Source organism: Castor canadensis, chromosome 17, assembly GCF_047511655.1.
Source record: "Castor canadensis chromosome 17, mCasCan1.hap1v2, whole genome shotgun sequence".
NCBI classification, from domain to species: domain Eukaryota; kingdom Metazoa; phylum Chordata; class Mammalia; order Rodentia; family Castoridae; genus Castor; species Castor canadensis.
Window position 1 is genome coordinate 69,391,377 of NC_133402.1, and position 25,773 is coordinate 69,417,149.

Genomic DNA, 25,773 nt, shown 5'->3' on the forward strand with positions numbered 1-25,773 from the left:
TCCATTGCTTATTCTTGGGCTTGCTGTGACAGTGCTCTCCTCAGCCCTCACTGCTGGCTACCCCAACAGAGGCTGAGTGCTTGTCGGGACTGGCACCTGTCTTCTGTTACAGTGTGTGCCAGACAGCATCTTCTGCTCATTGGATGTGACATCCCCAGCATCTGTGGCTGTCTGTCTCCTCAGAGTCTGTCCCACCTTACCCCACTGCAGGTTAAGTGGCCCAAGACTGGTCCTGCCACACACAGCATACCACATGAGGGACATATGATGGTGTCAGTGATGGTGCTGATTGTCACCTGTGGCCGTCCTCTCACTCCATGCATTAAGTACTCCATGACAAATGAGCCTTACACATCCAGTCTCATAGGACCAGAATCATAACCGACGATATCCAGGGATGTCGTCATTTAGTGGTGCTGACTGACCAATAGAGCTGTGTGTGAGTCAGCTGCCCATTGCTGTAGTGAAATATCCCAGGCAATAAATTTATAAGGAGAAAAAGTTAATTTTGGCTCCTGGTTCTGGAGGAGGTTCCAGTCCAAGACTGAGTGGCTCCATTTCTTTGGGCTTTTTTTTTTTTTGGTGGTACTGGGAGTTGAACTTAGTGCCTCACACTTGCTAGGCAGGTGCTCTACCACTTGAGCCACTCCACCAGCCCTTTTTGAGATAGGGTCTTGCAATTGCCCGGGGCTGGCTTTGAACCATGATTCTCCTGATCTCTGCCTCTGGATTACAGGTGTGAGTCACTGGTGCCCGGCTCTTTGGGTTTCTGCTGCGGGTGACAGGTCAGGACAGAGTGAGTAGGCAAACCACTTACCTCATGGTCCAGGAAGCAGAAGAAGGGCAGAAGAGGAAGAGACTGGGTCCTTAGTCCCCTTCCAGAGCATCCCTGGTGATTCAGGCCCTCCAGCTCTGCACCACCACAGTGCGTCCCAAGAGAGCCACCTTGGAGACCAAACCGGTAACACTTGCACCTTTGGGAGACACGCAGCATCCAAACTACAGCAAGCTCTCAGAGGATGGAGACTGAAAGTCAATGACTTCAACTACGGTAGCTGGACATTCACAACAGCCCATCCAGAATGTTCTTACCCCATGGGACTAGACCCGTAGGAAGAGGTTACCTGGTACCACCGTCTGAAGGCCTGGGGCATCTGGCAGTCTCAGCCTTAGCCTTCAGCCTACAGGGCTCTTGGTTTGAGCAGCCAGTCCTTGCCTCTTAGACAGTTCTTCCCTCTTGATCAGCAAATTGCTTTTCTTTTTCTCAATTTTATTTCTAGTTTGTAAACTATACAAAGGAAGGCGTTGAAGACATGTGACACCCCAAATATGCTGAATTGGTACCTTGATTAGTGCAAGCTGAGAGCACTGGAGAATCTGTAGTTTTGGGGAGGACTTTCTGATCTTCCTTTTCCTCCAAGGAGTCACAAAAGGTTCCTGGAGATGGGGTGCCCTCCCCAACCAGGACCAGGCAGTCCTTATCACTGCAGATTGGGACTTGGTGCTGCAGTAGACCTGGATAAACACACCTGCCTTCCACCCTGAACACCCCTAATGGTCCCCAAACTAAGGATCCTGGACCTAGGTCCTTTTGTTGTGTGATCACCCATAAATGTGTTATTCTTCATCTCAAAAGGAGAAAAGCTTTTTTGAGCCATTTCTCTGGCTCTAGTGATGGCCTCTGTGCCTTACCTCCTTTTCTGTTCCTATGACAAAATACATGACATTGGGTGATGTATGAAAAGAGACTTACACTTCCAGAGATGGGGCACTGTGAAATTAAATGTGTTGGTGTCTGGGGATAATCTGACAAGAAGACTTCAAAACACAGCAGTGATCATCTCTGGGAGAGAATTTGTGCGTGATTTTCTTCTTTGCATTTGTTATATTACTTTTTTACAATAGCCCATATATTACTTCTATAATAAAACTGTCTTTTATTATAGAGCACGGCCGGTGTGATCCTGCACACACAGATGTGAACTTCAGGTGTGCGTCTTCTCTGTGAGTGCACATGTGATACCTCCTTATCCTGGTTGGTGTTTCTCTTAAGCCTTGAGCTTGCTAGGCAGGGGCTCTCTGCCTCCCGAGTAGCTGGGATTACAGGTGTGAGGCACCACACCTTTCTCTTATAAACAATAAAACTGCTTATTCTACTTCATATTTGAGGGTAGGAAGAACACACACAAGCTCATATTTACATTGCACTTCTCTAAGGGTAGCAACAGTTTGCATATGTCCACACAGGAGCATAGACGGGGCACTGGGCCACCAGCTGCAGGAGGCCATGGCTGGCGGTCATCTCCTCACCTCCCCTCACCTTGGCCAGGAGCATTGACTCTTCCTGAGCCGCTGTCAGACTGGCCCATTAGTGACAGTTTACTCAGTCGGCTATTAACTGGGTCTCAGGTGCCAGGGACACCGGGAAGAACAAAAACCGCACAGCCCTGGACTTTGTCGATGGGAAGTAGATGTTGGATGAATAAAAGAAGCAATGGCAATTGTGGTAAATTTATGAAGGAAAAGGCAATCTGAAAGGCTGAATGAACACCCAACACCATGATTTGCATTTCAAAAGAGCTTCCTGGTTGCAGAAGGGAGGGCAGGGAGGTAGGACGGGGGTCCACTCTGGCAGGGGTTCAGCCCAGCTGGTGGCAATGGAGATGGTGAGGACTTTGCACTCTGTCATCGCAGCACTTGGGAAGGGGAGGTGGAGGCGGGAGGATTGAGAGTTTGAGGCCAGCCTGGGTGACACACTGAAACCCTGTCTCAAAAAATGAAAGGGGGAAAAAGATGGAGAGTGAATTTCGTTCATTTGCATTAATTAATGTGAAGTGCTGGCTTATCGTTTTAATTTTCCCCTTTGACTCAATGCAGGAGACACCACCTCATCCAGATAAGGAACTCTCACCAGATGTGTGGTTTGGAGCTGTGGCTTTTTTTCCTCTGCAGAGCTCATTTATTTACTTAGTTTTATTTACTTTTTTAAGATGAACTGTGGGGGTGATGCTGAGGTTGGTGGGGTCCAAGGTCCTTTCCTGCCTCAGATTCAAATAAGCAGTATTTTATTTACAAAAAAGGGAAAGTTGGTCTTTGGTGGGCAGCAGAAGTGGAAGGAAGGTCCAGCATTATGGAGAGCTGGTTTCCTGCCTCCTCGCACAGGCCCATGAAACCAGAAGACAAAAGAAAAGCAGAGGCTGCATGGATCAGGAGGGGCCACCACAAAGCTGGTCTCTGCACCCAGGGGCCGCGTGTCCCCCTGCCCCCCCGCCCTGCCCTGAGGTCCCTGGAGCAGACTCACCTGCCAATGCTGACCGTCCTTGCTTGCCACAGGAGTCCCAGAGCCACCTCCAGTAAAGGCTGGTCCAAATGACTCTCACACATCTTTAAAATCAAATAATTCAACTGCTGGGTGCAAAGCAAAAACATTTAGGAAGTAAACCTAATGTGGCTGGTTAGGAGCCTTGGACCTGAGAGGTCACTGAGCCACCTAGGGTCACTTTGTTGGCTACATGGCAGGTCACAAGAGCCTGGATGATGTTTGTAAGGGACAGATTCCTCAGGTGATCACCTGGGATGGTGCCGTGATTTGGCTGCTGTGCCGTTGGTCTGGATGTAGCCTGGAGCCCGAGGTTCTTCTGCAGAGAGTTCCAAGGTGGCTTCTGCCCACAGGTCTTCTCTGAAGTTTTCTGTAACCCATGGACAGTCCACCTCCCAATCCTAAAATCTTCAGAATTCAGGGAGACCAAGACCAAACCTCGAAGCCAGGCATCAATGGCTCACGCCTGTAATCCTAGCTACTTAGGAGGCTCAGATCAGGAGGATCACAGTTCAAGACCAGCCCAGTCCAGCCCAGGCAAATAGTTTGTGAAACCCAATCTCCAAAATAACCAAAGCAGAATGGACTGGAGGTGTGAATCAAGCAGTAGAGTACTTTGTAAACATGAAACCCTGAGTTCAAACCCTACTCCCACCAAAAAAAAAAAAAAAAAAAAAGACCAAACCTTCTCACAGAAAGAATGGGGAGCCCCATCCACGAAGCTGGCTTCTTTTTTAATTTAAGAATTAATGGCTGCTAACCCTTCCAAGGACTTTGGGAACCCTTCTTTTTTTTTTTCCAGACACAGGCTGGATCTCCATCTTGCTTGCCCATTCAGATTTTTTACTAAGTTAGAATATTGAGCTGGGACAAGGAAGAGAAACAATTCTTGTTCTGTTTTATTTTAAAATCTGGTGCTCAGTGGCCATGCGGTAAGTTTTGACAGATAACTGCCATTGTGTTCAAACTTCACTTTTGGTATAAAAAGGCATGTCAATTTACATAATTTTTTTTGCTGCTTTCACTTCTTCTTAAGACGGAATAACCCAGGGGTTTTTGTTCATTTTCTGGCAGAAAATTCAGTTTCGAGAAAGCCAGGCAGAAATGATGTGATTTCCAGAGTCAGAGATTAAAGGAAGCTGCTCAAGTCTGGAAAACACATGATCAGAATTTTGTTCATATGGTGTAGACACACAGTGCAGTGCAGTGTGGATATGAATCACCCTGTGGTGTGGACACACAGCGGGATGTGGTGTGGACACGAGGCAGGGTGCAGCGTGGACATACAGTGATGCTGAGGAGCTCACTGGCTCACACCATGTGTTGCCTGGATCACCCGGAGGTCAGGGCCCTTCGGCTCCTCATCCTGATCGTGGTTCCTCTGCAGGGAGCCTACACACCAGTTTGAAATGTGACTCTTCGTGACACAGCTGTGGCTCTCATCATTCCGCAGATGAGACTGTCAGCACCACTCCATGCCTGGCCCCGTTTTCACCTTTCTTTGAATGACAGCCTCAGTCCCTTTGCAGGTCCCCACCCTCACTTCTACCTGGTGCTCTGCAGGCCACCAGGCCACCAAGGTAATTGGTCCTACGTCCTCGCACGGCATTTGGGCTCATCTGAGGTCTGTGAGAGCCAGGCATGTGGAACCTACCGTGGGTCAGCCTCAGTTCCCTGGGCAGCCACACCAGCCCAGCCTCTTCCTTCTGACTTTGGAAAGTGGATCCGGGCTCCAGAGCTGCAGTCAGCACGCACGCACAGACCCAGAGGCGCCTGCCACGCAAGGCCACTCCAGTGACTGTCTGAAGTTCACAGATGTGGTTTTGGGCTCCAGTGCTGCCATGGACCTGCACTATGACTTTGGACGAGAGACCGTTTCCTCCCGTGGAAGCGGTGAGAGCTCCAACCCTACAGGGAGAAGTAAGGCTCCCGCCACTGAGCACAGGAGGTGTTCCATAAATCCATATTATTCATCGGGGGAAATGAAGCAAAACGTTCATTTTTGGAAAATATTTATTAAAAACTAAAGTGAATGTGGCAAAAAACCAAAAACAAACAGAAAGCACATCACACATCTTTAAACAGCACGCATGTGACACGGGTACAGAGCTTCTCCCAGTACCAACCTCGTCTTTCCCAGCTAGTCAGGGAGGGCTCCTGGGGGAGCCCTGTGTAAACAGGTCACACCGACCGCGAGCAGGAACTAACTGATGACATGAGGACTATCAAGGACACGTGACTTGCTGACCCACCCCAAACACCAGAGAGTGACCGGGTCTCAGGCGTGTGTGTGTGGGTTTATGGTTCTGACTTTAATTCAGAGTGGGCGAGGCTGGGGTTGAAACAGTAGAAAGACTGCCAGAACCTGCAGAGGGCGATGGCAAAGCTCCTTCAAATCTGCACCCCCCCCCCCCACGACCCAGGCGGCAGTCCTCAAACCTCACTGTGCATCAGACCCCCCCAGAGGGGATTGGGGACGGTGAAGCTCACAGACTCCCAGAGCTGCACGTTTAAGACCAGCTGGGCTGGCTCCGTGCGCCCTGGCCAGCCGCCCAGGTGAGAGACACTGCTTACAACGCATTAAACTATTCCTGTCCCCTAAAACCAAAAATGCAGGCGTCCGCAGGGTCACTGCGCTTTGTCTCCTTGAGGGTTGATTCGGGGAGGCAGGGAAGGAACCTCCAGCCCTAACACGCTGGTCTGTGGAGCAACTGTTCAGGAAGTAAATGAACTTTAGTCTAGACGTGACTCTAGATCACAGGACAGCCTCCAAATTACTAACGGCCCAATCCTCCTCACCCAGTTTCGTGAACTCTGTCGGGGGCTGATGGTGGTGACTGTGAGCCCAAACTTGCGATGGCATCCTGATCAAAACCTCTACAAGACCTTTACTGAACATGGAGTGCTACGCCCGAGTAATTTCCACGGCCTAGGGAGGCCACCCGGTGCTTCACGGGCAGCACGTAGAAATGGTGACGTTTATCCCCAGGTTCCCGTTGTCGGCGAAAAGATGTGCTATGGCTGTGTCAAAAACAAGGCAATCGCTGTTCATGATGGCCGAGGCCACGCCGTCGTGGATGGAGCGCGGCGTGGCCTCCCACGTCAGCCTCCGCCGGTTACCGTTCAGCTCCAGTCTGTAGGCGAAGTTCTCGGCTTGCTTTCGGGTCCCGATCAGAAGCACGATGGCGAAGAACTGCTGGTGGCCCTCATACTTCTCCTGTTTCTCCAGCACAAGCATGAAGTGGTAGCCAAAGCAGGACTGCATCATGACCCAGTCCACGGCCCCCGGCAGGTCAATGTCTGTGGCCAGAAAGACGATGTCCTCCCCCTGGAGGGTGGTGATGCTCTTGTGTGCGTGCATGAGGTGAGCCATCACGGCTTCCAGGGAGCCCTGCCACTTGCAGGAGGCACCCGGACAAGGGCAGGAGTAGGGACGGTATTCACAGACGTCTTCGTGCTCTGGCTTCTCCGTGTGGTGCAGAGTCAGGGAACAGCCCGTGGTGGCATACTGCAGAGAGAGAAGGAGACCTGCGTCACTGCACCTTCTCAAAACTTTTATGAGACTTGGGCGAGGCACAGTGGCTCACACCTATAATCCCCACTCAGGAGGCAGAGATTGGGCTGTGGTTCAAGATCAGCTGGGTTAAAAAAACAAAAACCAAAACCCGACACCCTACCTGAAACATAACTAAAGCTGAAAAGGGCTGGGAGTGCAGTTCAAGTGGTAGACCATCTGCCTAGCAAGCCCAAGGCTCTGAGTTCAAACCCAGGACCACCAACTTCTATGAGTTATTTTCCCACTCAGAGTTCCTGGGATTAAATTGTGCTCGTAACTACTTTCGTTCGGGGGAGTGAAGTTTCTCAGGTCACATGTCTCAACTTCCATTCATCATGAATCTTGTCACAGACAACATCAAGGGTCTTGAACCAGGGATGTAGTGTGTTCCTATCCCATTCCGACACTGAGGAGAGGAGAACTCAAGTTCTTTTCCTACAAATACTACAAACTGTCCTAGCTGGCCTGCCCTTTTGTCAACCTGTGTGTGTGTGTGTGTGTGTGTGTGTGTGTGTGTGTGTGTTTTACTGGGGTGTGAACTCAGGGTCTAGAGTCTGTGGGTTTGTCTGGCCTGGCCTCAGACTATAATCCTCCTATATCTGCCTCCCAGCACCACACCAAGCTTGTTTGTTCAGATGGGGTCTTGTTAACTTTTTGCCTGGGGCAGGTCTTGAACTGCAGTCCTCCCAATCTCTGCCTCCCAAGTAGCTGGGATGAACTTGTGGGATTTTAAAAAGAATTTAATTGAAAAAAAAAAAAGAATTCAATTGCGTGGGAGTGGGGTTGTACAAGGAGTATTATCTCTAGACTGGCTTTCCCATGAAGACCATTTTGGAAATAGCAATATTCTTTCTGCTGTCTGCTTCTGCTTCTTCCTGGCTCAGATCTATGACCAGCAGGTGGACTGTGGGGTGGCTGTGTATTGGTTCTTCTTCTGACTGCTGGTGTGACCAGAGAAGGGCCTGAGAGTCCTTGGCACTGTGGAAAACACTCCCTCACCTACCTTCTCCTTGGAACCCACACCCGGCGCTCTGCAGGCAGGAAAGCGCTTTCCCTGGAGACACCTTGGTCCAGCTAGCTGAGGTTAAAGTGAGCTGGCTAACCCCCTGTCAACGACCTCTGAACTTCCCTGAGATGGCCTCCTCGGGTTCAAGGGCAACCCCTCCATGATGAGGCAGACAGGAGGAAGGGGGACTGGATGGGCTCTCTGATGCAGACGCTGCCTTCCTAGGGCAGAACCAGACCTTTCCTGTTTTGTACTCAGGGTGGCATTCCTGATTATGGGTCACACGGTTCTGGTAGAAGTCCACACTGAAAGGATTTCGATTTCTGCTCCCAAACCTTGCCACGAACAACCGTGTTAATTCCTGGATTCTGAATGGAGCCCAGCCTTCTGTGCTGGTGTCTAGAAAGAGCTAAGAAACACGGCTCACTTTCGGGTGAAACAAGGAGTCAGCCTCACGTGTTGGAGCACAACCTGGCAGGTCAACCTGCTTATTGCTTTGGTCTCCCACTACCCCGAGAATGAGGGTAGAACCGGGGCACCTTTCTAAGGTGTTGTGTCTAATGGCTAAAATACCAGCCCAAAGCAAAAACCCCAAAACCCTGCAGCTGCTTTGCTTTTCCCTACTTGTAAATGTCAAAAAGGTCAAACTTTAACCTTCACAGATGAATTTCTCAGCAGCAACATGGATGTCCTGGGGTACCTTTTCCATACAGGGTGTTAGCTGTCGTCACTGGGAGGATTAGAGGCAAAGAGATGACAGTCTCGCCCCCACCCTGGAGAGTGGCCTCCTGTAATCACGACAGAGGCTTACAGGAAGAAGTGCGCGTCTCTCCCACCTCCTCTGAACCTAAAGTGGATCATAGTCTTAAACAGAAACTGGCAGAAAGATGTCTCTGTTATTTGCTTTGTTGACTGGAATTACTTGTTCAACATTTTGAACCGTGGACTAATTTTGAAAGCCTGGTATTAAAAAAAACACAAAACTAAACTTGATCAGAAGGACAAACAAATTTATCCACATTTATTGTCATGCTCTGTTCCCAACTTGGTAAGGCCTGAAAAAAGAAGTCCGCATGAAGCGTGTTTGAAGTCCGGGCTGTTGCTAGGAGTGCAGGGCCTGCTGGGGTTCTGTGAGCAGTGGGTGAGGTTATTTCTGTTCAGGAGTTTGAAAACACACACACGCGTAAAAATAGCCTGGCAGGCTGGGTGGCTGAAGCAAGCCCTCGATGTCTGGGTCTGAAGAGATCTCAGAATGCCCACTGACCCCAGCTGCCCAGGACTGAGCCCAGGGACGACGTGAACTCTGGCAAACGGCACCCAGAAAAGCACCACCTGCGCCTCTCCCTGCCATCCAGTCCACGCACGCTCACAAAGTCCACGCACAAGCAACGCCGAGTCCACGCCCTCGCGGCAACACCGACAAGTTACTGGCTGGCGTGGTTTTGGGAAATTTCCTTCTCAGGCAGGAAATCCAGGTCTGAATTCCTCGGTGGACAAGCGACACGCACACACAACTCTTCCTTCGGCCTAAGTGTGGGAAACAGGGAAAGTCCCCAAGCTGCACCAGTGGAAAAGGCTTACTCAGGAATGCCTGTGGCCATTGTCCACAATGACCCTCGAGAAAAGACCCGTGACTGCCTTAACTTAGACAAAGCACGCTCTGAAAGTCTCAGCTTACTCCAGTTCTTCCAAGCAAGCTGGACTTTGGTGCTAGTGCATCCTCCCCCTCCATCCTGGGGAACGCAGTGTTTCCAGGACCATCAAGCCACCGCCATGGCAAGTGGAGCACGGAGGATCTCCAAGAGGAAAAGAGCTAACCTTTTTTTTTTTTTTTTGCCATGTTGGGAAGCTAACCCAGGGCCTTTACCACTGGGCTACACTTCCACGATCAAAACTTTATTTTCTGGTGGTACTGGGAGTTGAACTCAGGGCCTTGTGCTTGCTAGGCAGCTACTCTACCACTTGAGCCGCTCCCGCAGTCCTTTTGGCTTTGATACTTTTGGGGGGTTCTCGCTTTATGCCTGGAGGGGCTGCACCATGCACCACGTTCCTCCTGTTTGTGTTTCACCATGTAGCTGGGATGACAGTGGCACTGCTCCCAGCCATTGGTTAAGGATGGGGTCTTGAGATCTTTTTGTCCAGGCTGGCCTCGAACTGCCATTCTCCTGACCTCCACCTCCTGGTAGCTAACAAGACCTGAAGTTTAAACACACACACACACTGTACCGCATCCCATTCTGTAGTATCGTTGGCAGTGCTCCGGAATGACATTGCAGAGCACACAGAATGCTCATGTCACTCATGTCATCTACACTGGGAGCGCTCTCCAAGGTCAGAGAGAGGCCTCTAAAGCTGTGTGAACTCCAGCTGGGCGCTGGTGGCCCACACCTGATCCTAGCTACTCAGGAGGCAGGTATTAGCAGAACTGCAGTTTGAAGCCAGCCGGGGCAAATAGTTCCCGAGACTATCTCAAAAAAGGGCTGGTGGAGTGGCTCAAGGTGTAGACCCTGAGTTCAAACCCCAGTACAACCCAAAACAAGAAAGGTGTGTGAACTGCCCAGGGCTGCACGTGAAACTGGCCAGGTGTCTCTGAGCAGCAATCTTGAATCTCACCAGTCCCTGGCCTCGGGTTGGGGTTTTGAAGGTCACCAGGCTGTGGACCACTATCCTAGGACACACAGTGGGAAGGAGCAGCTGGCCCCAGGTTTGCTGTGTTTCCAGTCAAGAAGGACCGAACGCTGCAGCCATAAACAACTCAAATGTAGCTGTCCTCTTTCATCCACAGCTTTGCCTTCTTTGGTTTCCTGGGTCAACCCAGGCTGAAAATATTGTGGGAATATTCCAGAAAGAAACAATTTATAAGTTTTAAATGACACACAGTTCTGAGTAGCATGATGAAATCTTGCATAAATCACTCCACTGTCCAGCGTACCCATGCTGCATATGCTACCCACCCGACACTGTCACAGCTCATTTGAAGTGGACGAGTCTCCTCCTGACATATTTTCAGGAGTCAGCAGAGGCTTTATAATGCAGTATCACCTGACACCACAAAAAAGGCGAGAGAGCCAGGCCACGTTTGTTTGCAGAAGGTTTTATGGTTCATTGTTATAACCTTTCTACTTGATATTTTGTTGCTACTCTCTCTTACTGTGCCTGATTTATAAATTAAACTTTGCCACAGGTTTGTACGTCTAAGAAAAAACGTAGTATAGCCACAGTCAGGACTACTCACGGTACTAGCTTCCAGGTGTCCACAGGGAACACTTTCCCTGAGGACCAGGGGCAACTGCACAAGTGGCAAGGAGGACCGGGAGGGCCGGAGATTTCTGGGCGGGGCAGAGGGGGGAGGAGGTTCACTGCAGAAGTGGGTTGCAGATAGTCATTTCCCAGTTCCACCACAGGTGAGCAGAGGGGACAGAGAGGAAAAAGACAAGGAGAAAAAAAGCCCAGGGGCTTTTCTGACATTTTGTTTAGTGTCAGGATTCTATGGACATTTGGATCAGACAGTTTTCCATCGTGGGGTGACATTCCTGGTCTTTATTCATCAGTAGCAACTGTCCTCTGCCTCCACTTGTGACAAGAAGAAATGTCTCCAGGCGTGGTCAAGCATCTCCTGGCAGACACACCACTCCAGTTGAGATCCACTGAGCGGATTCTGACAAGTGACAAACTGGCTTTCAGGCAGCCACATGGGCAGCTGCAGGAGAGCTACAGCAGCAGACAGGCCTTGCTGGTCACTGTCCCATCTGTCCAACGGGAACACCAGGCCTGACACACACCAGAACCGGACTGCTTGCAGTGCACAGGGTGGACCAGGGAACTGGTTCTACCCAGCACGGTCACCCACAGGAGCCACCTTTTGTCCCACACTGCAGGGTCATCCTGGCTACAGAAGGAGCCTGTGCCTCACACTCTCTTCCACTGCACACAGTAGCTCAGGAGTCAACAATGAATCAACATTTTTAGAAAAAGATCAGGAATAATTTATGTGTGCCTTCACTTCCGGCCCCCAGTCCCACACACGCCAAACCCAGAGTCACAGGCTCGCTGTGTTTGGAAGTGGGCTCTCAGAAGAGCTTCTTCCTTGGTTTGCAGGGACAGAAACAGCCAAGGAGGCACCCTGCCTAGGGAACAAGGCTACAGCACCAGTTTCCCTGGCATCCTGTGAGAGCACCCTGAGGTCCACTTTCCATGCTCTGTCTGGCTAACGGCTGCCCCACCAGGGGAGAAGGGGCCAAGAAATTCTGCAATTGGGCTGGGGAGGGCGGAGGGGTTTCCTTTAGCAGCCTGGCTCTCAGCTGCACCCTTGTTGCTAAGAGAAAGCCCCAGGGCTGATTCCATTCGCAGAGCATTGCCTGAGTCCTGGAAAACCCCACAGCTATAAATGTGATTTGTCCCTATGGAACATGTGCTCATTTCCCCCAGGGGAATTAGCTCTAAGTAAACCTCTCTAAAGAAAGAAAGGAGGGGGAGAGAGAGAGAGAGAGAGAGAGAGAGAGAGAGAGAGAGAGAGAGAGAGAGAGAGAGAGAGAGAGAGAATGTGGGGAAGGGTGGGGACATAAATGTGGAGTCAGGTTGCCATGGGTCAGTCTTGTGCAAACATGTCCTGTCATTGAAGGAGATGTGTAACCTGACACCTCATTTTAAGGTCTTTGCAGAAAGCAGTAAATAGGGCCCCTTCTTTTCCTGGGCCTTGGGTTTGGAATTTACACAGGGTTTCCCTTCTCTCCCTCCTGCACAGAGTCCCTTTCACACACAAACACATATAATGAGATGCGTCAGAACACAGGCAAACAAGAGACACCTGTTAGTTGCCCAATAAACACGACCACATTACATCTGTTTATGAAGTAAGGATCCAAGCGGAATAACCCCCAGTGAAGGTCATGGGTGCTGTGACAGATTTGGACTGAGTCATTTCATCTATTTCATTAAATTTGATTCCACGTAATCAGGGATGACTTACTGAACCACAACAATCAGCGATGGAGAACAGTGAAGGCGCCCTGAGCTCCAGGGCAGAAGCGAGTCCCTGGGGGGACCATGAGGCACCCCTGCCTCACCCTGCTTAGCTCCTAGGAAACAGCTGGAGTTTATTAGCAAAGTATTTGCCGGTGTCACAGAACTGCTCAAAGAAAAACAAGGCAAGCTGACATTTTGTTATGGGTGCACATAAACTCTAGATTGAAACCCAAGAAGTGCCTTATCTGGAAACGCACCGCAGGACAGACGGGGAAACCCCGTCCCTGCAAAGGACACTGTCCAGGCAACTATGGACATTTGAATGTGGACTGTGGATTGACACTAATATAAGATGTCCTTGTTTTTAGGAGAAACAGGCAGGGGTTTGGAGTTTGATTTAAATATATATATATATATATATATATATATATATATATATATATATATATATATATATATATATGGCAATCCACAAATGAGCATGCAATTGGGGCAAAAAGGGAAGAAGGTGGGAATCTAGGTAGAAGCTATTTGTAAATTGTGTGCATATTATTGCAAATAGTAGTGTGGAAGTGTGACAAAATAAAACCACATGAAAGAATGCAGGGACTAAGCACATTTATACTTGATGGGGTAGAAGTTTCTTCAGAGGAGCTGGGGTTGACTGAATGAATGGGGCTTCATTGTGTTTTCTTTTAACAGAAAATGTCCTTCTAACTACGAATCTACATGTGAGTGCAGCTAAAGTTAAGAGTTTCTCTTCTGCTAGAGTCGCTTTGAGACTCATTTGACTGAGATAATTTTAAGATAATTTTGTAGTGAAGACATAGATGCTATAATAGGCAACACTTGCTTGTTCCTCATGAAAGACCACGAGGTTTTCTGATCATCTCAGGTTGGCAGGAGGATCAGAAAACCTCCCTGGTTAGTCTGCAGCCCTGGCATGTCCTTCAGGCCACTGCAGCTCCACCATCCACACCCCCAGTGGTCCACGGCAAACTCCCCATCTGAAATGTGAGTTCCAGGGATGAAATTTATCCAATCCTCCTCTTTCTGACACAACTTTCTCTAACACTGGGGAGTTGAACCTGGAAATGGAACAGAAGTATAGACGTATATGAGTTCAACTGTAAGGCTGAATTCCTGACAGTTATAACCTACTATGTGTGCTCACCAGGTAATCCGGGAACTGTTGGTTGGGGTCTTGTCTTCTCAACACTCCTTAGACCATGCACACAGGGTTACAGTTCATCCTTGTGTAGTGTGGCAAACCCCACATGCTAACCAGCAATTCAATTTAAATTCAAAAGCCCTCCCGACAATCCAAACTAGCTCTTTTGTGATTAAAAGTGTTCACCTGCCCCCTCAAAGGCCACTGAGTGGTCAGAGATTATTTCCCAGCTTATTTCTGGGACTATTAATTTTGTTTGATTCACTGGTTCATTGCCTGAGTTCTACCTATCCACTATCTGTTGATCAGTGAACAAGTACGTTCTCCATCAAGTTAATTTTACTTTAGTTAGAAGACTTACTATGGAACTTAGCATTAAAAAAATTCAATAGACCTTGAGATCCTATAAGAAAGACATTTATTTTTATTGTAGATTTCTGACCCTATCCGTTTGCTTTTGTCATTTTCGATAAAGCCGTTTCACATATTTTATTTACACAAACTATGGGAGTGAGGTGTCCATGACTCTTCTGAAATGTTACACAAACCAGGACCCAGACCGCTGTCCTGACGGCTTGTGCGTTCCACTTCAAATGTGTTCACATCCACGGTGGAGTAGCTATGATTAGAACTCAGGGTCAGGGTCCTGATCCACCTCTGAGTGGATCCATAGCTGCATACAACTCACCCTTGACCATGACAGAGCTGTGGGCTCCTCCAGTTAACCCCGCTGAGCCGGGCAGCAGGACAAGCCTCTCCTTTGGGACTTACTCAGCCCGCATCATCCAGCATCCTTCCTTTAGGCACCTCACCTAACTTAGTGGTAAATTCCTCACCTCCACTACAGGCAACACAAAGAGACAGGGCGGTAACGGTCTTAGGGATGACAGTGTGAGAAGGTGACATCACTCAGCACCTCGACTGTCACACAGTGTCACCAAACTGGCAAGAATAAGGAAAGACTGCTAACTTTACAAACTTCCTTCTGGGGAAGACAATCTAATTAAAATCTTGGGCTTGAAAGACCATGCTGTTTCCCAAAGAAAGCTGACAACGCACGTGTTGCAGGTCCTTTTCTTCCTAAAAGGTGAGAGGGTGCAAGTTTGGAGCCATTATTTATTATCTCAGAAATCTGAGAACATGCTGCTTTGGGGGGAGGGTATGTGTGGCCTTGAAGACTCTCCTGGCTGGCAAAGGTTTATTTTTAATCTTAGAAACTTTAAACGAAGTTGACTTTTGACCGTGTGTGTCTCATCTGTATCCAGCCAGGCTTAGCAGGTGAGCACACACTGCCTTGGAGAACCAGTTTTGTGAGGCACCTCGGGTCCCTGTTCCAGCAAACAAAAGTGCCTCAAAGAATGGCTGGAGTCCAAGGCTTCCTGCCAGGCTAGGAGCTCCTGGCCTCCCTCCCTACCCCATTCCACCCTGTTCTCAATATGGTCCACTCTTCCAAGCCTGGTTCCCCCTGCACAACTGCTGTTGCTCCAGCCTCAGCCTGACCAGTGCTCCTCCCCTCAGCACCCTCGGTTCTGGAATAAAGCCGTCAGATTCACAAAGGACTTAAGTGGTAGAGCTGTCAGATTAGCAAGTCACAATATGACATGCCCTGTATCCACCAGGTGACATTTGGAATATACTTACACAATCCTTCCCAAGGTATTAGCTGTTTATTTGAGATTCAGAGTTACCTGGGCATTCTGTACTTTCCCTGGTGACCCTAGTAAGAGGACGCCTCTCCTGCCACAGCCGACCTCCCAAGGTCACTACTTGGGCTGGACTGGGAAGAGATCCCCTCCTCCACTGCAGGTGCAGTGGGTCACAGAAGAGAACTTATGTGTGATTACCAGTGTTCCTGCTGCATGAGCCAGGGGCACCCAACCGGGCCCTCTTTTCACAAAGTAACGAGAAAGACAAGGTGAGACAGAACACCTCTTTCTCCCACCTACAAGCAGGGCAAGTGATGACGTTCCAATGTCCCTGACGGCAGTCAGAGCTCCTGGCCTCCCTCCATGACCCCATCCTCATGGGCAAAGTGTAGCTGAGGTCACCACCTGCCTGCAGCTCCTCTGCTCCCCTAGGAGGGCTCTGAGCCCTGTGGGCATGAGTGTCCACATAAGAAGTACAGGGGCGAGTGGACATGACCTGTGAGAGTCACAGAAAGGGAGGTCGGGCAGCTGGAGACCTCCAGTAACTGTGTGTGATTAGAAGTCAGCAGGGGTGCTGGGGGGTGCTCAGGAGCAGGGGGCTAGTTTAGCATGAGCAATGGCCTGAGCTCAGTGGCCAGCACACACATGTGCACACACTACACACAAACATTCATGCACACACATGCATGCACCAACACACACACACATGTGCACACATGCAGTTGGTGATGAACAGTCAGCACAGCCTGACCCTGGTCTGAGGTTCCATCAGGAGAAAAAGCCAGCAGTAGTGTTAAGAAGACCGACAGGACAGCCTCCAGCGGTGGGGATGCTGGGAAGAGATGGACCCTTGATTGTAGACAGCTCCAAGGTATAAATGTCCTACTTCACCCTCTGAAATGAGATTCTGCCCATGCCTGTGCTGTTCCATCGAAGGTCTAGAACTTTATTCTTAGGAAACGCTCGTCTCCTTATGCATGAGCTGAGTTATGGCGGTACTTTTTGTTTGTTTGTTTTTTTGAGACAGAATCTTATTGTGTAGCCCAGGCTGAGCTTGAAGTCATAAGCCTCTGCAATGCTGGGATTACAGCACACACCACCTTCCTGGATTGGTACTTATTTTTTCTTTTTCTAAAATCACAGGTGAAAAAAAACAGCAAAATGACCACCAACCTGAACTTGACTAATTTTACTGCTGCAGTCATTAAACATGACCTTAAAATGCCCAGTGTAATGGTGCATGCCTATAATCCCAGCACTGGGCTGAGGTAAGAGGCATGAGAGTTGCAGCGTATCAAACTACACAGCGAGACCCTGCCTCAGAAAACACAAACTGAACAAAACAATTCCCTTAACTGTGAAGAACGTTTATTATGCAGAAAAGCAGCCACAATGTGTAAGATGAGAAAAACCAAGGGTAAACAGAATAGGATTCCTCATTTCACCTGCTGTTGGTTTCTTTCTTTTCCATTTTTTTGGGATGATCCACAGGTAAGATGACAAGGACATAAGCGGAATGGCACAGTGACTATTTCTAGGTGGGGGATTGAGAGGACTTCAATTTTATGTCACTTCCCATATTTCTACATTTTGAAATAGCGATCATCATTCATGGTTTTCATAAATAAAAACATAAAAATCGTAACCTTAAAAAAAATCATGTAAAACGAAATCTACAAAATATCATGCATATATTTGAAAATGTTGTTTAATCAGGGCTGGGGGGAGTGACTCATGGATTGAGATGTTCAGTGTCTGCTCAGCAAGCTCAAGGTCCTGAGTTCAAGCCCTACCACCATAAAAAAATAAAAGTTGAATCAAAGCAGCCTTTCCCTTTGAAAAGTGTAACGCTATTAAAAAAAAAACCAAAAAAAGTCTCCTTACTGAAAAACCAGTGCCAGGGCCAACTTCCCCAGCGCTGGAGAACCCTACAGGCCTGGGTTTGGGGAAGAGAAGCTCCGTGGGAGAGGAGAAGAAAGATTCCTGTCTTTGAGGTTGGTCCTGGCCTGGCCTCACGCAGGCCATTTGCTCTGTCAGCTCCAACCATGCATTTATTTCGTGATGGGGCTGGGATGCACACTCTGCACGGGTTATCACCCATGGATCCTCACAACGACCCCATTGTTACCCCATTTTACCAATGAGCAATTGAGGACCACAGAGGTCACCAGCCAGGCACCGTGGACTGTGGACGAGGGCCTGCTGTCAAAACCACCAGAGTAAGGAGCTGGGGGAGGAAGGAGCAAAGGTGCCACCTTGGTCCATCCCAAGTTTTGAAAGAGCGCACAGCCCCCACGTTTCTTGCCGGGCATCTTTCATCTGCCTCTATAACCTCAGCCAGAAACTGGGAAGGGGGGACGTAGACGGTGACACTTTCCCAATTTTCAAGGACTGAGCAGAGAGAGGGGAGCATCTGGGATAAAGCTGGTGAATTCTGCAGACAACGTTCAGCTTCTCTCCTGAGTTGTGGAAAGCACGCCTGAAACATGAAGATGCACTTGAGCGAGAAGACATCCTTGTCTTCCTTCTCTGACGTGCAGAGGGAGCCTGCTCCAATGCCCGTGTCTTACAACGCCCTGCTCAACACGCCAGAAAGACTCAGGGTGGTGAATTCAGTTTAGCAAGTGTGCACCAGCCATGTGCCCCTCCCAGGGGTGTTTAAGAAATGGCTATTTCTCCCTTTGTTGAAAGCACAAGTCTGGCCCTTAAGACTTGTGCTGCACGTTCTTTTATTTTGGTGAACAGGGGTTTGAACTCAGGGCTTTACACTTGCAAAGCAGGTGCAGTACTGCTGCACCTCCGGTCCATTTTGCTCTGGTTATTTTGGAGATGGGAGTCTAACAAACTATTTCCCAGGGCTGGCCTGGAACCACAGTCCTCCAGATCTCAGCTTCCCAAGTAGCTAGGACTACAGGTGTGAGCCATGGCACCCAGCTTGCATGAGGGCATTCGTATGCATTTTCTACAGGAAAACCTAAGCCAGTCTTAGGCTCGTTCCTCCTAGGCCAAGCCTGCTGTCCTTTTGGGTAAGCCTGCATTCTGGCTGCAGGAAGGATCGACTTGAAGGATAGTTTACTTCAGTTGCAGGTCATGGTGACAGAAGAAAACTCTTTAGCCAATGACATTGTAGGATCAGCATTAAACGTCAGCACTGACACAATATTCCTGTGACCCTGCTCTTAATTTTACACTCAACAGCTGTGTTGTCAATTCTGCTGTTTAATCTTGAGTCCCGGTGTTAACAAACACGGATTCTGGTCTTTGACAGATCACTCTAGGCTTTTCTGGACCAACCTGGTGCATTTCAGGCAGCAAAGAGGACAATTTCCAATGTCAAGGTCCAGTCAGATCTTCGAAACCTCTTTTGGCCAGTCGGCTTGCCCACACAGACTTCTTGGTGACCACCCATCACCTTCCAGCATCCCCGCCTCACTCAGCCATGGACACGGTGAGGACGTTGACTCCCCACAACAGATGAGCCGCAGGTTCAGAAGTACACACAGGACCAAAGTCGCACAACCCAGGACTTCCGAGAACCCGCATCTTCTTTCTCCTCACTAGTGCTGTTTCTCCCGGGATCACTTACTGGATTCCAGAATTTCAGGATAAAAGAAAACTCTGAAATAGTGACATAGCCCAAACCCTTCTCTCAAAAGACCCTCGGGTGCAAAAATAAACTGTACACAGCCAAGCATCCAGTCACCAGGACAACAGGTGAGGTTTCTGCATGGCCACGATGAGAATTCTCTTGGCAAAATGAAGATGAAAGAAAGCAAACTGTAAAGTCGCAGTTGGGACCGCTCAGAGCTCCAAAGTGCACTCGTGGGCTCAGTGATGTGTCCTGCCAGAGAACCAAACCAGAGGTGGCACTCAGGCAGTTGGAAACTGGCCTGCCGGTATCGTTGGCTTGGCCTGAAATACTGGCTGGACATCTTCCCCAAACATTAGGGGGAATAAATTGAGATATTTGACATAAAAGTCCAAATTTCTGGCTTTAAAAAAAAAATACAAAGGTCTGGGATGGCTGCATCTGCATCTCACCCCCCCACCCATCCACCAGAGCTGAGCTGAGTAAGGCTGGCTCTTTGGCTTTTGAATTTGTTTGTTTGAGACGAGGTCTTGCTGTGTTGCCCAGCCTGGTCTATACCCCAGGGATTCTCCCGCCAACTCCCTGGGCTGCCCTCTCTGCAGGAAGGCGAGTTGTCATTTTAACACCCCCTCCCCACCACACACACTGCAACCTGCGGCCTCCCCTACCTGAGGCCCTGGGTCAGACACCCTTCCGTTACCTGGTCCCTGATGGTAGTTAGTTTGTCTCAACAAACTCTACTCAACAATCCCCTACAGGGGGCGCCACACAGCTCTTAAACAGTCAACTGTGTTGTCTGACTTGTTTCATTTTTTTAAACAAAACAGCACAGTCACAATCTTACCACAGGGCACACTTGCCTGGTTGAGCCTTTCAAAGTCAGTAATTGTTTAGATATGCTACTAGAAAATTCTGCAGAGGGCAAAGAAGAAGTGGAAAGAAAACGTGTCATGAAGTAAGTGGGCGGGTGGCTTAGCGTTTTCTACACCATGGAGAGACACACTTGTGACATTAACACTGCTTCGGAGTGCTGAAACGCACTGGGTTGTACACACAGACACATCAACCTTCACTTCTGCCCTGACACCCACACTGCACCGAGGTGGTGGCTTTGAGACACAAGAACAGGATGTCAAAGTTCTCTTATTCCAATGAGAGAAAGCCATGCTCTGGTAGAGATCTTTCAAGAGCAGACCTGAGCTAATAATGCATGTGGCACCCTGTATCAAAGGTGAGACACCTCCAGGCCTTTAATTAGGTGGCCCCACCCCGATGGGAGGTAGCTACTTAGCAACGCATCATTTTGGGGGATGTGTGAGGCCCATCTGATGAACCTGTTGTATCAGTGTGCTTTTATCACGTGTGTCAACCCTGAGTTATGATTTGGAGCCCTGGAGTATAAACTCAGGGCAGTCAGTACTGGGGTTTGAACTCAGGGCCTACACCTTGAGCCACTCCACCAACCCTCTTTTTTGTGAAGGGTTTTTTTCGACATAGAGTCTCACGAACTTATTTCCCCTGGGCTGGCTTTGAACCGTGATCCTCCTGATGTCTGCCTCCCGAGTAGTTAGGAATTCAGGTGTGAGCCACTGATGCCCTGCTCAGATTCGAAATTTGTATGTAATAAGATGTGGGCCTCTGGGATTCAGGTTTACAGACTGTCAAATCAATTGATTTGACCAGTCAATTAGCATTAACCACTCCATAGGCTCGAGTTTCCTCACCTGAAACAAAGGCAAACTAATAAAAGCTGCTTATCTGGCCAGGCAAGGCAGTGCATGCCTGTGATCCCAACCATTCAGGAGGCAGAGATGGGGAGGATCACAGTTCAAGGCCAGGCTGGGCAAAAAGTTAGCAAGAGGCCATCTCAACCAACAAGGCAGCTTGGAGGTACACACTTGTGATCCCAGCTACTTGGGAGGCCATAGGTAGAATGATCACAGCCTGAGGCTGGCCCCGGGCAAAAACTCGAGACCCTATACCTGAAAAATAACTAAAGCAAAAAAGTGATGTGGCTCAAGTGTTAGAGCGCCTGCCTAGCAAGCACAAGGCCTTGAGCCCAAACCCCACTACTGCCAAGAAAAAAAAAAAAGTGGCCCATGCTTGGAGGGCACCTGACACATTCCACACAGCCCCCCCTTCTCCTCACGGGATGCTGGAAGGTACAGGTGCTCAGAAGTCAAGCAGCCTGACCCCCTCACTAACAGAAAAGGACATGGTTGCCTCTCAGACAACCAGGGGCAGAGCCAAGCAACTCTCGGGACCTGCCTCTGGCACTTCACCCAACACCAACACCAATGTGTTCACAGGAGCCAGCTCCTAAGAGACATGCAGCCAGCAGGCGGGGACATTGACAAGACGGTCCAGGGCTACCTTGCCTGCAGTTGGACACAGTTCTGATCTTCTCCCGGTTGCTTGCTGGGCCTCAGCACATCTGGTTCACCAGTACTAACTGGCTGGACCGCCCCGTCAACGATCAACTAAAGGCAAGGACTGCACACACTGGCTTTATTAACCACATACATATGTACACGCACACGCCCCAAGGTCTATTCCAAGCTCTGCTCCTGGCCTATAGAGGGATGGGAGACCCTTTACCTGTCAACACAAAGTTATGGCTTTGCCCAACGGTGTTCTTTAGAACAGACTTGGAAAGCCACTGACACCCAGAAAATCCAGGTACCCAGATGCCCACGAGGACACTTCAAGCATGACCTCACTACTGGATCCTGAAAGTGGAACTCCACACTCCCTTCCCTTTCTCTTGTGATTGTTTAAAAAATAAATCATGGAGCACAGACACCGAATGCTCACTTGTGAACTGTAAAAGGCCGTCTCTTCTACTAGCCATAGAAGCTGTAGAGGACTGTGAAGGGAGGAGAAGATGGCTCCCTAGAAATCCTGGGGGCATCTCCCCCATCCCGACACCTCTCAGACATCCAGATAACCCTCTGTGGCAGCCAGCCATCACCTACTCTTCTCTGGTCACAATGTAGCTCTAAGAAAAGTATGTAAATACTCTAAGCAAACAGTCTGAGACACAACTCTTGAGCTGGGTGAATTAGTACGAGTTCTATGAGGAAGGCTTGAAAGCACCTAACACTAGTTTGAATCATCACTATTAGTGGCAAGACTGGGGTTTGAACTTAGAACCTTGCTCTTGCACCCCCACCCAGCCCTTTCTGCTTTAGTTATTTTTCACATTGGGACTCCAAGTTTTTGCTCTTGTTGGCTTTGAACTGTGATCCTCCCATCTGCCACCCACACAGCTGGTGGGATTCCTAACCCTTATTTGAATATGCTATTTTAACTTGATCTGTGGCACGGCAGAAAACCAAATTAAATCGCTCATTTTACTGACTTGACTCAAGCCTGGATTCTCTGGGGAATTATTTTTAATTTAAAAAATGAGCTCTTGCCCTGTAAAATGAGCAGTGGAGAGGTGAAATGCATGACAAACTAAATGGCCCGAGAGGCAGAACAAGAACTACTACTGAAAAAAAAGCTCAGAAGTATTGATGACATTACTTCCCCTTCTAAGTTCAGAAGAGGAACTGTAAGTGTGACTGTAGATTATAAGGAGGTGTGTAGGCAGGTGAGTCCCTGCCCTGCTTCTGAGGATGCTATAGTGACAAAGGCAGGCAAGGATGTTATAATATGACCAAGCAATGTGTCTAAAACACACGGAGGTGGAGCTTGGTTTCAGATAAAAAATATGTGATAATATGAATTTAAAAAGCAAGTCACAGAAGGCACTTTTATCTATGTGGGGTATAAAAAGCCTTCAGAAGCACTGACATCAACCGTTCTATATTTAGTTGGGAGGGTGTGTGCAGTCACATTTTAAAATGTAGAAAGATACACACCACAGTCTTTCATTATACTCTTGTCTTTGTGTCTTGTATTTTCCGCCAGGGCATTGGTAACTTTTTACACTAAATAAAGAATAAAGCAAAGGGGTTTCAAGAATTGCATTGCCAGCTCCTGCCTACCCTGGTTAAAGTCTTCATGGACTCCACCTGGGACAGAAAAACAGCCACAGCCCGCCAGTCCTTCCTTCCCAGTCCTCGGAGGCCAGGCAAGGGAAAGGCGTGGCCTTGTGGTTTTCTACAGGCAGTGGGCGCCCTGCTTTAAGCTGCACCCCGGGGGCTCCCACGTGTCCCGGGCGCGCGCAGGCGGCAGGCGCGGGGTCCAGGAGGAACCTGGTACCAGTGCTGCTGGGCCCAGCACTGGAAGCCGAGCACTGAGCTCGTCATGTCCTCCGTCCTCAATCCCACAGTCGCCTTCCCAGTCCAGGGTTTATTTGCACGGCCCAGCCCTTCCCTACTGAGTACACCCCAGCACACGTCTGCACTGGGCCGGAGCTATAGTGCGTTCTACCTAGCAAGCCAGTGCCAATGAAACTGGGGCCGGTGCTGGGGCCAATGTCAGCCCGGAGCCACTCCCAAAGTGGACGGACAGGTGGGTATAGGAAGAGTGGACAAAGTGCAAACTTTTTTTTAAAAAAAAAGCAAGCAAGAGAGGTGCCACTGCCTCTTAGGGCCTGCCAGTGGGCGGGAGGACCCCGGAGTACCCGGAGGTCGCCAGGCAGACGTGGCGGGAGTCCCCGGGCTTACCTTACAGGGAAACAGGACAGCCGAGGCCACCTTCTCCATAGCCAGGTTCCTGATGCTGGGCGTCAGGGCGCCCCTGCACGTCGGGCAGCAGCTCAACTTCTGGCGGCATTGGTTACACACCAGGTGCCCGGCTTGGCACTGCAGGATGGGGGGCAGGACATAGTCAAAGCAGACCGGGCACTCGAAGAGCGAGGTCAGCTCGTGGTGCTGCGGGGACACCGGGCCGGCGCCGCCGCCGCCCGGGCCTGAGATCACCGCCGCCGCGGCGGGCACCGCGGACGAGCCGGGGCCGGCAGCCGAGATGGTGGCGGCGGCGGGGGGCGCAGCCGGGGACGGGGCGTGCGGGGTCGGCGGCGGCGGCGGCTTGCTGCACGGCTTGTTAGCGCTGGGGCCGGTGGAGGACGGGCGGCTCATCGCGCTGCGCCGCCACCATGGACCTGCGGGCGCCTAGCCTGCCGCGGGGCCGCCGGGGTCACGGGGTGCGCGCCCCGTGGGGCCACGGCGCCCCGCCCGAGACCCGGCAGGGCGGCGATCGGGGACGATCGGGGACGATCGGCGGGGGCGGGGCAGCGGGCTGGCGGGCTGGAGACCTCCCCGCGTCCCCGCGGCGCCCTCTCCGGGTGGCGGCGCCCTCTCCAGCCCCGAAGCCCCCGCGGTGCGCAGAGCCCGGCCCGCCGGCTCCTGGAGCGCAGCTGACGCAAGCCCCGGGGGCGCGCGCGGACGTGACGCTTGGACACGTGTGCGGCCGCCGGGGCGCGCGGGGACCGCCACAGTCACCGCCACCCGCGCCCGGCGCCGGCCCCGCCCGGCTCCGCGGCTGCGTTCGGCCCGCGGGGAGCCTGGAGCCCGGGAACCCGGGAGCCCGGGAGCCCGGGAGGGAAGGAGACCGGAGCCCCGGAGCCCGGCCCTGTCGCCGCGACCGGGTCTCGGGTGCCCCGGCCACGCCCTGGGCGCCGCGCGGAAGCGAACCCAGACTCCACCCGCACCGCGGCCGGGCCGGGCGGGGGCGGGCAGCCGAGGCTTCTCTCGGGTTGAGTCACCGGGCGAGCGCGGAGGCACCCGGAGGCTCGGCCCGGCACCGCAGGCCCCTCTGTCCCGGTCAGCCTCGGGTGGGGAGGGGACACCCGGGTCCCGGCCCGCGGGGCGGTACGAGGTGAACCACCTTCTCCCTTCGGCCGCGGACCTGACCCAGGCTCCCTTCAACCGCGCGTCACAGGCCCAGCAGGTCGCGCGTGGACACGGTGGCCGGAAGGGCAGTGCCAGGTCACTGAGGATGCCACCTGCAGACAGGAAACCCCTTCCCCCCACCCCCCCCCCAGCAGAAGGGTTGTGGCCTCCGCCGAGAGGCCAGCCCCAGTCCAAGTCCAGGTCAAGGTTTTTGGGCCTGCAGGAGAGGGCAGGCCAGCCTGGCGTGGACCACAGGTTAAAGTGACCAGCACGGCCTGCTCCAAGTCAAGGTGCGTGTCCAAAGTTCACTTGAGCCATTGACACTAGAGTTGGGAGCAGGTACCCAGCTGCCATGGGAGATTTTAGGACAAAGGTAAGGAACAGCTGTGAGCCCTGGGTGAGAAGTGGTGCCCTCCACTTGCCGTCTTTGTGGCTTTGAGCTATCTCTTTATCTTCTTGGGGCCTCAACTTCCTCATCTGTAAAAGTGAATAAAACGATGCCTGATTACAGGCGAGGTAGTAAGGATTGAGTTTGATGTATGTCAGGCTCTTAGAACTTCGCCATTGTAAGTGCGTTTAAACGTTAGCTGTGACTTTAAAAATATATGACAAATAATTAATATTGGTGAATATCAGTGAATAGAATCTGCCCCAGAAACCCACATTAGAGCCCAAAGGAAGTAAAGTTCAGTTTTATAAGGGATCTAGAAAGACTTCCTAAGTGGAATGGGTGGAATT

The 25,773-nt window shown here is 50.6% G+C and overlaps 1 protein-coding gene across 1 annotated transcript; it reads right to left on the reverse strand.

The window, feature by feature from the left end:
- Nucleotides 1-5,314: 5,314 nt before the first annotated feature.
- Nucleotides 5,315-24,368, reverse strand: Siah2 (siah E3 ubiquitin protein ligase 2). Its single transcript, XM_020156331.2, has 2 exons — nucleotides 23,869-24,368; nucleotides 5,315-6,827 (listed from the first exon to the last, which is right to left on the reverse strand). Exons 1-2 carry the CDS (start codon nucleotides 24,280-24,282, stop codon nucleotides 6,270-6,272), a joined length of 972 nt encoding a protein of 323 aa, XP_020011920.1. The 5' UTR covers nucleotides 24,283-24,368; the 3' UTR covers nucleotides 5,315-6,269.
- Between the last annotated feature and the right edge of the window lie 1,405 nt (nucleotides 24,369-25,773).